General features: G+C 41.5%; 5 protein-coding genes across 5 annotated transcripts in view; 1 reads left to right on the top strand and 4 right to left on the bottom strand.

Annotated features, from left to right (window-relative positions):
- Window positions 1–5224, top strand: part of LOC139661424 (histone H2AX-like) — a 38127-nt gene extending 32903 nt beyond the window's left edge. The window contains exon 3 of the mRNA XM_071539849.1: window positions 4833–5224. Within this exon, the coding sequence (XP_071395950.1) occupies window positions 4833–5224 (392 nt within the window). The remainder of the gene's footprint in view (window positions 1–4832) is intronic.
- On the bottom strand, window positions 4042–4478 carry LOC139661425 (histone H3). Its single transcript, XM_071539850.1, has one exon. It carries the CDS (start codon window positions 4476–4478, stop codon window positions 4068–4070), a length of 411 nt encoding a protein of 136 aa, XP_071395951.1. The 3' UTR covers window positions 4042–4067.
- Window positions 5225–7245: 2021 nt separating the features above from the next.
- On the bottom strand, window positions 7246–7854 carry LOC139661410 (histone H1-like). Its single transcript, XM_071539833.1, has one exon. The coding sequence runs from the start codon at window positions 7852–7854 to the stop codon at window positions 7246–7248; it is 609 nt and encodes a 202-aa protein (XP_071395934.1).
- Window positions 7855–9880: 2026 nt separating this feature from the next.
- Window positions 9881–10354, bottom strand: LOC139661412 (histone H2B 1/2). Its single transcript, XM_071539835.1, has one exon. It carries the CDS (start codon window positions 10351–10353, stop codon window positions 9979–9981), a length of 375 nt encoding a protein of 124 aa, XP_071395936.1. The 5' UTR covers window position 10354; the 3' UTR covers window positions 9881–9978.
- Window positions 10355–11580: 1226 nt separating this feature from the next.
- Window positions 11581–12120, bottom strand: LOC139661426 (histone H4). The gene has a single exon (XM_071539851.1). It carries the CDS (start codon window positions 12118–12120, stop codon window positions 11809–11811), a length of 312 nt encoding a protein of 103 aa, XP_071395952.1. The 3' UTR covers window positions 11581–11808.
- Between the last annotated feature and the right edge of the window lie 2399 nt (window positions 12121–14519).

Raw genomic sequence — 14519 nt, 5'->3', positions numbered from 1 at the left:
CAACTCCAAGTAAGTCACTGGACCACAACCCAACTTCTCACTCAAAATACAGAGTCAATAATATTTTTCAACAAAGGGTTATGGTCTCAGTAGCTAATTTCACTTCTTTTAATATGTGTCCATATGGCGATTTTCAAAATAATTGCCTAATTAATGAGATATAACAGTTATAAAACGGGGTTGTTTTCCTAGTGATTGATAGGTCGCCTGTCCAGTGACCGCCAGGTCGCCGATTGCGGAACACCGACAATGACCCCCTTGATAAAGCCTAGATTTGTTTCCTCTGTCAAAACCAGGGCCAGTGAGATCCAATATTATCAGTGTATGACACTGAATGTGTCGTTTAGCCCATAGGCGAGAGGCCATCTCTTAGTCAGAGACGCCCTCTAGAGGCCATCTCATGAAGTGACATCTCACTAAGTGTTATTTGACTGACTGACTGAATGCATGACCTGAATTTGCCATGTGATGCCCTCGGCTGCGCCATAAAAAAAAAAAAAAAAAGCTCACATAGATTGGCTACAATTGGAAATTTACAGCTGCATAGATTATAGATTAGCTTCCTAACACTGTTGTCTGACTGACCTGAATGTGGCTCATTCCTGATGATGCCTACCCCACCTTTAAGATCTCAATTGATATATTTGTTTATATATATTTGTATTAATGCCAATGCATGACAGATCCAGTGGGCTAAACTCTTGTTATACATTTCAAATTTCACTGTCATGTGCATTTTTTTTCCAGAAAGCGAAGAGAACATCCCTGACACAGTGATGATGTACTACGTTAATGATGGAGTGTATGGCTCCATGAGTTTCCTCATCAATAATGCTGTCCATGGCATAGTTTCACCTTACCTTCCCAGGGTAAAACACAACAACCCAACCTAATGTCGTTGTAATATCGTGTGGACAGCTAAGATTGAGTGTGTACTTTAGATAAAATGTCATCTGTTGCAGACTATCAATTATCGTCTAGAATTTGTATAATCAGTAATGTAATCCATTAGATTAACTCAACTCAGGGACGTAGTGGGAGTTTAATTTTGTATTACTTGGCCTCCAAAATTTGTAAAATGTGTAGTTAAAGAAGGGATGACGAGTAATATACTGTGATTTGAAGAATATATAATCAGCGTCATCATCTGTAAACTATTATTTCAAATTGTGCAACATGTTGTTTGTGCCTATAATGTCAATCATAGTTTTTACCCTGCAAAACATTTCTCCAAGTAATCCAAGATTTTTTTTATTTTTTTTTTATTTTATGTTTTTATTTTAATTATTTATTTTTACCGTAGCTATAATGAATTATATTTAATTAAATTACTTTAGTTATTTTACAGATGGGAATGGTAACCAATGTGAATTTCAATGTTTGTGCTCTACATAGACAGTTGAGAGCAGTGAGCAGAGATACCGGTCTGTCCTCTGGGGTCCAACCTGCGACAGCATGGACAAGCTTACTGATGACTGCAGCCTGCCTGAGTTACAAGTGGGAGACTGGCTTCTCTTTGACAACATGGGTGCTTACACAGTTAGCATGTCTACTGACTTCAATGGCTTTGAAAAAGCACACATCTATTGTGTTGTGACACCTGAGGCGTGGCAAGCCTTAATCCCTTCTCATACATGAAGCCCTTTACATGAATAACCTTGTAGCATCTCTGTAAAGGTTCTGTATGAATATAAGAGAACAATGGCACAATATTGATGTAGCTAGCACAATCCATATGAACGTTTAACATGTTATAGGCTATTAGTTGCTAAAAATGTATTGACAAGCCCATGTTGAATATTTTGTGATCCAAATGACATTTGTTTTCTCTGTAACTGCCTCCCACTGTAGGGTGATTGTTTTTCCTCTCATTTTCATTTGAGATTTGTATTCAGACCTGGTGTGTTTATGGATGAATTCGTACAGCCCTTTCTGTTCTTTCAAGTCTGTATTAGTCCTGTAAGTAGGATTTTACAGAGCATTTGCTGTGGAGTGTCTGCCTGACCACATGAGAATATCAGTAAATTGCTTTGTGGCGATCGTTTATAAAAGCTGTTTTAAAAACAAAAAACAAGTAAAAACCTGATCGTGTTGTATCAATGTTTCTTTCTTTCTTCATCATTCAGGATATTCCAGATCTCACCAAGTACATGATACATACAGTAGACAGCAGATATAAGCATAATACTGTGGTAAACCTGTGGTGGGAGGAAACGTTCGTGGGGGGGGTGGGGTGTTGCGCAATCACGAACTGATTGTTTACAGCCGCTTGGCTGGCAAGCTCGGCATGAGACTCTGGGGTTAAAAAGACAGAGCCAGGAGCTTTCGTTGTTGCTGGAGGGCCGTGTTTGATCCTGCAAGCTCGCACATCCTGGAGGGGAGGGTGCCGTTCGCAGCTGGTAGTGCTGCCGGCGGCGAAGACAGTCAGGTAGGGGAGCTGTTCCAGAGTCAGGAGGGGAGGCTGGTTGCCTCTTTTAGTTAGAGAGGGCCGGGGACTTTAGGAGGGTGTGCGCTCGCCTCCGTTCTCCAGCTCTGTGTTCCGGCGTTCGGCCTGCCGCCGTGCGCTGCCAGCACTGCCCGACCAAAGCCATTGATTCCCCGGGGAGTCGGACGGTGCTACAAGCTTAGACCCCGGGGGAGGGTCTCGCCAGCCGGGCGAGTTAAGTTTTAACCCTTATTTCATTTGTGTTTAGTTTGTGTAATTTGTGTATCCCTTTTCCTACTCGTGCTTGTCTTTTGTTAGATTGCAATAATTGGAGAGGAAAACTGGGAGGGTTAGTGGGGGTCGCCAAACTACCCTGGGATTGGGGATTCATTTCACTGCCCCTATTTGGAGTGCGTAACCGGGGCGCTGTGGTTAGCCCCTTAGTGTGGAGTTCAGGGTTGCGGTGTATTCGCATGCATTGTGTGCGGTCTTTCACGTGTGTGGAAATCTGAGTGCTGTGTTGATTCAGTTTGCAGTGATTTACCTGAAGGCAGTATATAGGAACACCCATGTTAGGTGTAGTTGGGGACCTTTGTGGCTCACCTGTTATTCCCTCCTATGAATTTTAGACCTCCTAAATAAAATAAAGACGTATCTATTTTTCCATACTCCTGAGTTGTCCTGTGTCTGCTTGGTCTCCGACAGAGCCCTTTCCGGGCTGGTTTATTACAATACTAATGTGTGTATGCATGGTACTAAAACAGTAGCATACACTTACATTAGGAACACATGTAACGCACCAGAGGTTCACACTTCCAGGATGTCATTAGGACGTAAATCCAGTGGCAGTAAGTTCTTACATAGCTTGTCTTCTGTGGGAGTTTATAGTAGAAAAAAATGCAGCAAGTATTGTTTGAGAATGTGGAGGTTAGAAACACCCCAGCTCATATCAGTAAAAAGTAGTGGTACATAACATACAGTATAGGCCTATACTGCAGTTTATCAAAGAGCTAGAGTAAATGCTGACAAGTTGAACAATCCCCTCTACAGGACAAATAATGTAATGGCAATACAATAATAATTGTTGTTTTCATACAAAGACTCCAGTTCACTGCACAGATACCAAAACTACAGTTATGCATTCATTACTGTTGTTCAGGGGTTCTCAATGAATTCTGAGTTAGATCTGGCAAATTTGCCAACCCCGCTTTGTGGAATAAGATACCCCTGAGTACTGTGCATGAATTTGATCTTCTCCTCACATCGTTTAAATAACACTGAATATTGTTCAGCCTAATATAGCCTACAATGATGACAAAAATGTCTGTTGCCTGCTCGATTTCCTTTGGGTGCCTTCTCAAACTATTTGAACATACAGCTAGAAGAGTGTATGGGTTGATCAATGCTAAAAGAAAACTACATCATCTGTGGTGATTTGTGTTTGTGATTCGTGTGTTTGGTGACAAGTGAAATTGGTAAATGAAACAAGATTTGTGTCGTTTAACAGCATTAAAGGCGGAAATAAGATGAATAAATGTAATTGTAGGCAAATACAGTAGCATAAGAACTGTAACTCTTTGGTCGTGAAGATGGAGGTGGCTCTTAAAAGAGCCGTTTTGTGTCGGTGTGTGGAGCAGAAGGTTTAAGCTCGCTCTCCGCGGATGCGGCGGGCCAGCTGTATGTCCTTGGGCATGATGGTGACCCTCTTGGCGTGGATGGCGCACAGGTTGGTGTCCTCAAACAGGCCGACCAGGTAAGCCTCGCTGGCCTCCTGAAGAGCCATGACAGCGGAGCTCTGGAAGCGCAGGTCGGTCTTGAAATCCTGAGCGATTTCTCGGACCAGGCGCTGGAAGGGCAGCTTGCGGATGAGCAGCTCGGTGGATTTCTGGTAGCGACGGATCTCTCTCAGCGCCACGGTACCGGGCCGGTAACGGTGAGGCTTCTTGACGCCGCCGGTGGCCGGGGCGCTCTTACGGGCAGCCTTGGTGGCGAGCTGCTTCCTAGGGGCTTTGCCTCCGGTAGATTTGCGAGCGGTCTGCTTGGTTCTTGCCATTGCTTTTCCTTTCTCTCGACGGAAGAAAAGTGTAACGGACTGCAGCGAAATGCTGCTCTTAAGTCACCGGGCTGGGTCTGTAACGGTGACGCTGCTTCACTGCACCGGTTTCTGATTGGTCTGTAGCCAAGCCGCTCCTCCTTCAGTGCAACACCGCCTAAATCTCCGGCGGTTATTGGAGAAAAGTCCTTTCTAAATGTCCGCCAAAATTCAAACTCAGCCGCCCGCTGCTTCTCTGCCCGGAGCCTCTTTTCTGATTGGACGGTCATGAACCGCCCCGTCCGCTCCAAGGACATATAATCCACAGGGTTTCCTTTGTGCAACACATTTTCTTTGAGTCTCAGCTCTAGAAAGACTTTACAATGAGTGGCAGAGGCAAAACTGGCGGAAAGGCTCGCGCCAAGGCAAAGACCCGCTCGTCCCGTGCCGGGCTCCAGTTCCCAGTCGGCCGTGTCCACAGGCTGCTGCGCAAAGGCAACTATGCCCAGCGTGTCGGTGCCGGCGCCCCCGTCTACCTGGCGGCTGTCCTCGAGTACCTGACCGCTGAGATCCTGGAGTTGGCTGGAAACGCTGCCCGCGACAACAAGAAGACCCGCATCATCCCCCGTCACCTGCAGCTGGCCGTCCGCAACGACGAGGAGCTCAACAAGCTGCTGGGCGGAGTCACCATCGCTCAGGGCGGCGTGCTGCCCAACATACAGGCGGTGCTGCTGCCCAAGAAGACCGAGAAGCCTGCCAAGAAGTAAACCTCACACACCGGCTGCTCTCCTCACAACACAAAGGCTCTTTTAAGAGCCGACAAATCATCAAGAAAAAAGGAAAACTTTCTCTCATCCATAATCAATACACTACATCATGTAGGCTACACACAGCCACACCGTTCCAACATATCTCCTTTCTAGGCTACTTTCCACACAATCCCCTTTCATGATTACTCAGTCATATTACAGTTTTTTCTGAATGCTTAAACACTAACAGTGATTCTTGAAGCACTATCTCTGAAACCATTAACACTTGTAGCCAATGCATTTACCAAGTGTGCCAAACTGAACGCACATTTTCTGCTTTACACTCAGTTTGTAATTTTATAACAAACTTTTTGCTAAACTGTAAACACAACTCACTGCTTTACACTCAGTTTGTAATTTACAGTAATAACACACTTCTAGCAACACTGTAAACTTATGGCCAGACCCACAAAGAAGGCGATATTTAGCCTATTTTTTCCTGTTCTTTTTTTTTCTAGCACGAATGTTTTTTTTTCTTCTACTGCGCTTTTGTTGTTTGAGGAGTGTTACTGTAGAACATTTTGTACAACACTTTTTCCCCTTATTTGTATTGATAGTGTGTTATGTTTGGAATACACATCCATACTTGACACATTTGGATACCTGTGTGTATGTGAGTTTACTACATGTATGACAAAACTTTATTGCAAACTACTAAGTGTTTTTCATTTATACTATCAGTGCGTAGTTGGTGCTTTGTGTGCTTATTCAAATGATGGTTTCTGTGTACTGTATTGACGCAAAAACAAATTTTTTTAAGAGTTTGAAGAGTTTTGCAAGAATTGAGAAGTATAATGTTTTGCTGGTTTGCTGTAAGGTTTTGTGGTTAGTGTGGTCAATCTGTGATTCTACAGAAATGGTTCCAATAGGAGTTCAATGTTGAAATTGTTATTCTATTTTCACCCCAACTTCAGCATGTGTCTATTGCACACAGCTTATCTACTAATACAGTCAAATTTCTGGAAATTATTTCATAATTTTCTGGTAAGCTATTCTTTTCCTCTTCAGGAATGTATTCCAAAACATGGTGGAAAATGTCCAAAAAGGATGTACTAATAGGCCTATATTCACTTATATACATACATTACTAATTTGTCTATTTTTTTTAAATATTTTTTGAAGTAATTGTTGCATTCATCTATATTTTTTAATTAATTACAATATCTAATTAATATCATTGATCAAATACTACAAATTATTAAATATTTGAAATCTCAACATTTTAATTATTTTCTTTTTTATTATAATTTCCTTAGAAGGGAACTGCAATTTTAATCATGTTGGTAGAAACTCTTTATGTAAACAGTCACTAAATGATGTTAGCAAGATTTAACAATAAAATGTGTTCATCATGTGTTTGTGTGGCATCATCCTTGAGCCATTCCCAAGACTCAGGTTTTATTTAGTAGGCTATTAATATATAGCCTAAATATTTGTTTTGTTCATTCAGTCCGAGTGGCATTTAAAATGTTCATTCAACATTAACTTATAGACACAAGTGCTATTTGCAATGTTGGTCAGTAAGTAACCTGATTGCAGAAACAGAACTGTGGACAAATTGGGTCAAAGAATGGATAGTGTTAATATTGAACAATAGGCCCCAACGAGCGCGCGCATATACACAAACACAGTCGTGAGTAATTTTACCCGCCTAAATTGCCTATTGGCGGGGTTATCTCAATTCCCTTTCTTCATCGTAAGGTCTATTTCTTCAGTAGGCTATATCTAATATAGGCCTACCCAAATAAACAATGAATGGAAAATGGCGCTTTGGCCATTAAATATAATTTCATCCTCTCAATCCTCAACACAAAGTGCTGCTTATTAGTAAGCTGCATTTATAGGCCGCACTAATACTTAACTAAATAAACAAAGTATTCTTATGTTTCGCACAATTGTGCATTAATCAGGTGCTCTTTGATTGAACTTGTGGGTGGCTCTTAGAAGAGCCTTTTGTGGATGAAGTATTGTTTGGAAGTTTACTTCTTCTTGGGTGCTGCCTTCTTCTTGGCCACCTTGGGCTTGGCAGCCTTCTTCGCTGGTGCTTTCTTGGCAGCAGCGGGCTTTTTGGCCACCTTCTTGGGACTCTTGGTCGCCTTCTTGGGGCTCTTGGCTGGCTTCTTGGCCGCTGCGGGCTTCTTGACTTTCTTGGGTGATTTCTTGGCGGCGGCGGGCTTCTTGGCTGCCGCCTTCTTCTTGGGGCTCTTGGCGGGTTTCTTGGCAGCGGGCTTCTTGGCTTTCGGGGCGGCCTTCTTGGCAGCGGGCTTCTTGGGCTTGGGGTCGGCCTTCTTGTTGATCTTGAAGGAGCCGGAGGCCCCGGTCCCCTTGGTCTGGAGCAGAGTGCCCTTGGTCACCAGGCTCTTGACGGCGATCTTGACGCGGGCCTTGTTCTTGTCCACGTCGTAGCCTCCGGCAGCCAGGCTCTTCTTGAGGGCGGCCAGAGACACGCCGCTCCGCTCCTTGGAGGCGGACACGGCTTTAACGATCAGCTCACCGACGCTGGGGCCGGCCTTCTTCGGCCTGGGAGCCTTCTTCTTGGCCGCTTTGGCCGGGGCGGCGGCGGCTGGAGCTGGGGCGACTTCTGCCATTCTCTTCTCTGTCGTTACTTCAGATACACACCAAACGGGGAGTCTGACTAGACTGGTAGAGAAGCCGGAGCAGGGGGTGGGACTTAAACACACTATGAGAACCGTGTAGACTCCACTCAGCCCACCGTCCTTTGTGCAGGCGGAATGCCGTGCAGCTTGTGTTTTCTCTTCATCGATAAATGTGTAAAATACAGATCTGGGAGAAATACTGAAGTCTAACAGCGAATGGACCCGATAGCAGACTTGTGTCTCTTCATACTGAAGTCATGTGGAGCGCTGAAGGTTTCTGCATTTTGTTCGGGGAGGCTCCAAACCTCACCTATGCACCGAGGTGGGAAGCGCTGCTCAGTGACATTTCTCTCCTAAAATGTTTTAAAGTGCATTAGATACCCACCAAAACCCGTTTACAGCTGGCCGAGATGTTTATCCAGAGATTAAGAGTAAAAATAATCATCTCTTGGAAATCGTTTTGCATTAAACTGAAGCTATTTTGGTATCAGCAAACACACTCATGATGGCGGTGGCCTGTGGCGTGAGTTACCTAGACTCCTTATGAGAGATAGACACTGTGGCTATCAACATTTATTTTGTTCTGTTGAGGACTTCATTTATGATTCATAAGTGTTTTTGATATGTTAAAACAGAAGTACATAGGCTATAATTAACATTTATTTCTGCCATTTTGGAGGTTCTACTGTTATTGAACACAATCATGCAAGCTGAGATCTGTCCTCCAAGGCCTTTATCTAGTGAGTCATTGATCCCAATGTCATTTTGTTCTGGACACAAATAATTATAAATATATAAATTATAAATTATATGATATATATTATATAAAAAAATACATTATAAATTATATATCTTTATATATAAGATATATATTGAACTCACCTGTTTAACCATGGTATATTATTGAGTAGGTCTATCCTTTTTTTTTTTCAACAATGTCAAAAAGGATGCCTTTGAGTAGGCTATAATGTTGAATGACAATATAAGGAATGCAAATACTGGTAAATCAAATGCAGTTTGCATTTTGTTTTACCAAGCACATGATAATTATAGGAAGACTGGAAAATTTGTCCCATCTCTTGTCTTGACTCATCACCACTGATTGCTTATAGTGTTGACAGTCGGAAAGCTTACTCCTATTGTGCACTTATGCACTAATGGAAATTACTGTTAATAAGAATGTCACTGAGATAGTTAAAATATATTCAAAAACAAAAATTAGTTGTAGCTAAAAACATCAAATATAAATGCTAAATATCAGTGTAAGAAAGTTGTGGGTCTGTAAGGAGGAACGGTCCATTGCAGAAGAAAAACAAAAATCGGTGAACATTGATGATGCCATGGTTTATTATTCAATATCACCTTTTTTATGTGGCTAGTGTTGAAAATAAGGAGATAAAAGATAAAATATAGTAATCAGGGTGTCACAGTGACCCTAGTGAAAGAAGGACTAACATCTTTCCAGCAACATTTATTTATCTGGATGCTTTTATTGTGACTGCATCTTTCTCTCATGAATGGTGACTGATACTGATACAGTAGACTGGCCTGAAGTTAGGTGGATATTATAACAACTCTCAAAAAAATAAAAATATAGCTGTCAAAGTAAGTCCTCAAGTACAGTGCAACTGACCATTCAAGACATGGACAGGTTACTGTTAGTTTGTGTGCAAGCAGTGTGACTGAACTGAACGGCCAGCTGTAAACTAGTAGATCAAGTTAGGCTCATTCATGTTAATTACCCCTACCAGGTTGAAAGTGCAAATGGAGTTGGATCCTTCTTCAAAGCATTCATGATTTATTCTATCAGAATGGTGGAAAAAGAACTGAATTTAAATAAAGTTAAGGAGAGTAACCATAACCTTTATCATTCTACAGTTGCATGAGATTGCCTTAGAAAAACAGAAAACATAACAGAACATAGGCTACATACAGTAGGACCTCTAATATAGCGCAAAACATGTTCGTGTTTCATAAATGATACTGAATTAAGTACACAAAAGTTAGCTTGATAAATAAATAACAAACTTCTAAATTCGAGACTTCGCCCTTCCAGAGGAAGTGTGTGGCTCTTAAAAGAGCCGTTGGGTCGATGTTGACAGCAGGCCGAGCTGATTACTTGGAGCTGGTGTACTTGGTGACGGCCTTGGTGCCCTCGGACACGGCGTGCTTGGCCAGCTCACCGGGAAGCAGGAGACGCACGGCGGTCTGTATCTCCCTGGAAGTGATGGTGGAGCGCTTGTTGTAGTGAGCCAGGCGAGACGCCTCACCGGCGATGCGCTCGAAGATGTCGTTGACGAAGGAGTTCATGATGCCCATGGCCTTGGAGGAGATGCCGGTGTCGGGATGGACCTGCTTCAGCACCTTGTACACGTAGATGGCGTAGCTCTCCTTCCTGGTCTTTCTGCGCTTCTTGCCTCCTTTGCCGGCGGTCTTGGTCACGGCTTTCTTGGAGCCTTTCTTGGGCGCTGACTTCGCTGGTTCAGGCATGATGACTTCTCGGTACTTTACAGTAACGAATAAAGTTAACTAGACAAAACGACTCTGTTTATATGCAGCTGATGCAAATAGCACTGTGCGGTTCCCCGCCTGTGATTGGTTGAGTTTTGTCACGTGACAGTGAAGCGGCTGCGTGAGAAGTTCTCCCACAGAACTGCAATGGATAGAAGAGATATTCTCATTCAAATTAATGTGAATGTACTGTTGTTTGGTTGGTAGCTACTAAACACTGCGACGTAAACACGTTTTAAACGCAGCACTGTTGCATTAAATTCAGAAGGTGTTTGTTTTGCCATAGTGAAGGCATCACTTTGACAAACATCCCAATTCAATATTGAATATTCAATCTGAATTTCGCACATTGTACAGAAATGAAACACTGGACATTTTCATTACAGCATGATGAAAGATCAAAGGCTGTTAGGAGTTGTCTTGTGCCAGAGATTGCCATGATGCACGAGGAATGTACCAGTCTATCTATTTTATTTCTATGTCTCTAATCATTCAACTCCACACAAAGACTTTCTGTAAACCGCGCGCGGGCTCCACTCTACCAACCCCCATCCATTCATACTAACAGTTCATATGATAATATGAATTTATTCTATTAACGAGGCTCACTTGAAAGTACAATTTATTTACAAGCTGTATTGAAGCGTCAGTCAATGACTATGTTACTTATGTGTGCGCACAGAAATATAAATGCCTCATTTTTAACAAACCTTACATAGATCCAGGAGCGGACTCGCCATAGGCAGCAAAGGTTTCAAATCGATAACCATCTTAATTGTAAATGATATCAGCTGGAAAAAAGTTTGGATGTTGCCGTACAGGTTCTGCCTCCCAACAAGACAAGATTCACCTAAAGATACTCCATTATATTTAACCAACTAATTGTCTTATCTCAAAATTCAAGGATGTTGAGTAGAATTGCAGTTTCTACACAAACCAACTTGAATACCTACCTCATACCTTTTGAATGAATGTAATATAGTATTAAAGTTTACAAATGAATTAAAATCCCATTCGCTCAAAGAACACCCCATATTTTAGTTAGAATGCAAGTTACTCCTGTTATAAACATAAAGAAAATGCTCTAAATTTCAGAGTAATTATTTGGGAACTTTTATTAATTAATCTCAACACAAAGCCTTTCCACGATACTGTTTTTGAAGTTGACGGTAATAAGTAGATTTTTAAAATTTCCTGTAGCCTCTCTTTACATCAATGTAGGCGGTCGGTTGGCTTGTTATTCTCAAGATGCTTCAAGGGAAACGTGCGTACTCTAATTTAATGAAAACTTTGAGGAAATAGTGAAACTACAACAATAACTTTAAAGGTTATATACAGTTTTAAATACTGTAATAAGAACTGAACTCTTTCCATTGATAGTGTGGGCGGCTCTTAAAAGAGCCTTTGTGTGGTTTTGTTGGTCGGTAAATGGCGTTAACCTCCGAAGCCGTACAGAGTGCGGCCCTGCCTCTTCAGAGCATAGACCACATCCATGGCGGTGACGGTCTTCCTCTTGGCGTGCTCGGTGTAGGTGACGGCATCACGGATGACGTTCTCCAGGAAGACCTTCAACACACCGCGGGTCTCCTCGTAGATGAGACCGGAGATGCGCTTCACCCCGCCGCGGCGAGCCAGACGGCGGATCGCGGGCTTGGTGATTCCCTGGATGTTATCACGGAGGACTTTACGGTGCCGCTTGGCGCCTCCTTTCCCGAGTCCCTTTCCGCCTTTGCCTCTTCCGCTCATCGTGCTGATTCGTTAAGTTCAAAAGTAGAACAAACTGATGAAGTAACTCAGAAAGCTTCAGTATATAAACCTTATTTGCGGACCTAAAGGAGGAAGGAAAGAGCGCGCTCAGCTGGGCGGCGCCAAACTCTGCAGTCCTTCCCCAGCAGAATTTACCTGCAATCGCATTTCCGTTTATGCAACTTTGCCTTCAAAATAAAAGTCAACTAGCGTTTTAAATCTTTATATAGATGAAAACTCCTGTAGGCCTACTGTAATTAATTAATTAACAATAAGTAACGTATTACAATGAACAGGCTATTATCACACAGATTTTTTCATTATATTTTATATTGCCTACAATAAACATGTGGGCTTTTCTTTCCATAATTACAAGCAAAGCTGCATCAGGATTTTAACCCCTATAAACCTATTCAGTTTTGATTGTCATTCAGTGATTTAGCCGACATAAAGTGTACTTAACAAGCAGTGTGGCGTCAAGGGGAAATATCAATTAAAGTTCCAAAAATCTATAGGCTTATTTACATTTAATTGGCCTCTGAAGTGCAAAAAAGAGGGTAAAGTACATCTTATTTGGAAAAAGATGAAGTGGTTATCTGTTACGAACAGCGTGCCCTTGTTCTACAGTGTTCTAATGCAGCTACAGGCTTCGCTTGGACCTTATTGATTAGCGCCCCTGGATGACTGTGGTGGAGAAGAAACATTACACCTAAAGCTGTCTTTACCCCAAGAAAGTCTCCAAGAAATTCTGGTGGGAGAAGTGTATACCTGAATTTCACACATAAACATAAATATAATTTGATTAATCAGTTATTTATTTAATATGTATTGATGGGATCTGGGATAAGAATAATCTTTGTGAACCTGTCCTGGCACAAGTTGTGGCAAAACACAAACTTTTTAACGTCTCGAAGGCTGGCCGACCTCAGCCAGTTGTTAGGTTATTAGAAAAAAAAGTAGGCCTAAATAAAACGAGGACCGTTGTTGAAAATAATTTATTGTTTGCTGATGTTTTGTTTCTTGTTTCTGTGCTTAACGAGTTCTCCAATTTCATCCGCAGCAGCTGCTGTCCTCAGCCTGTTGGTGGCGCTGTGGCCGCATCACAAGTTTCAGCACCACTGATTGTTTCTGGGCTTCTCTACTGTCTCCTTGTCTCTCATCAGGAATGAAAAAAAAAAGAATAATTAAGGCAGGGCAACTTCTTTGGAAATTACATTTGGAACTATTTCCTTGATTTTTTTTTTCATTTTGCACACATATCAACAACCAAATAAGTAAATAAATAAATGCATTTTCAAATGTCAACAGTGTTTTAATCTACAGTGAGATATCTGGACAACACAGACATGTTTATATTATGGACAGTGATAATTCAGATAGGCCTGAATAAAATCTAATTTATTTAAAAAACAAATATAGTGCAGTGGCGTGTCGTCCATCAGGGGCCCAAGGCATACTGTGGAGTTCAGTGAGTAATACCAACATCATTTATGGATGAAGGTTGATTCCAGCTCCTTGGCTTTCAAAGAAGAATAAATTATCCAACTTGGTTTTGGCCTTGCGTGTCCGTGTGCCACGTGCACTAAACAGAGGATGATACCATTGAACTGTAGGTAATTATAATATTTTCATTTTCAGCTGTGTTTACTTTAACAATATCGCCTAAAGTTGTAAGACAAATTGCTGCAGAAAATTCCATTGCAGAGCCTCAGAGTGAACAACATAGGCATCATCCGGCCCTTTTGAGTGGAGCGTTACCCCACTATAATTATTTTTTCTCTAACAAACATGAGTCAAGCATTTATTCTTTTCAGTTAAATTTGTTTTATTAGAATTGAGAACAAAATGAAGAAAGATAAGATATATAGTTAGCCAAAGATTGAATTCGTTTAATTAACCCTCCTGTTGTGTTCGTTTCATGTTAATTAATTCAGTGTTCCCGGTCCAAAATGACGGCCCCATTATAGCTGATTATAAATCCATAATAATACATATATTATCACCTAATGTTGTGTTAGATCTTTTTATCAACTTAAGTTATTGTGAACATTACAAGTTTTGAACTTCTATTTGTTATTTATGGCCTGTAGGCCTCATTCACCTGAGCTCATACAACTCATTTTTGAGTAAAAAAAAAAAAAAAAAAGAAAGCATAATGTATGGATTATTTTGACTATAACAAATACTCGGATGAAACATATTGTGCTATTTATCACAGACTACTTTGTGTCAAAGTTTAACAAGGACATTTGTTTTCAAACCATTTCAAATTTTTAAATAGTGGCACAAAATAGCCCAAAGTATAGGCCCAAAACTACACATGAAAACTTTACTGCATCTTCACTGTCAGTTTCCTGGCCTCTCTCCTCCTCACCAGTGTCATGATCAAAGATAAGATC

This window comes from Centroberyx affinis, unplaced genomic scaffold (genome assembly GCF_046629955.1).
Source record: "Centroberyx affinis isolate AG114_WGS23_722 - 3 ecotype Tasmania unplaced genomic scaffold, CSIRO-AGI_Caff_v1 ptg003527l_1, whole genome shotgun sequence".
NCBI lineage: Eukaryota > Metazoa > Chordata > Actinopteri > Beryciformes > Berycidae > Centroberyx > Centroberyx affinis.
This window is presented reverse-complemented; position numbering and strand designations above follow the sequence as displayed.

Excerpts from the sequence above, each read along its gene's own strand:
- LOC139661410 (XM_071539833.1), bottom strand. The coding sequence starts at position 7,854 with ATGGCAGAAGTCGCCCCAGCTCCAGCCGCCGCCGCCCCGGCCAAAGCG.
- LOC139661425 (XM_071539850.1), bottom strand. The coding sequence starts at position 4,478 with ATGGCAAGAACCAAGCAGACCGCTCGCAAATCTACCGGAGGCAAAGCC.
- LOC139661426 (XM_071539851.1), bottom strand. The coding sequence starts at position 12,120 with ATGAGCGGAAGAGGCAAAGGCGGAAAGGGACTCGGGAAAGGAGGCGCC.
- LOC139661412 (XM_071539835.1), bottom strand. The coding sequence starts at position 10,353 with ATGCCTGAACCAGCGAAGTCAGCGCCCAAGAAAGGCTCCAAGAAAGCC.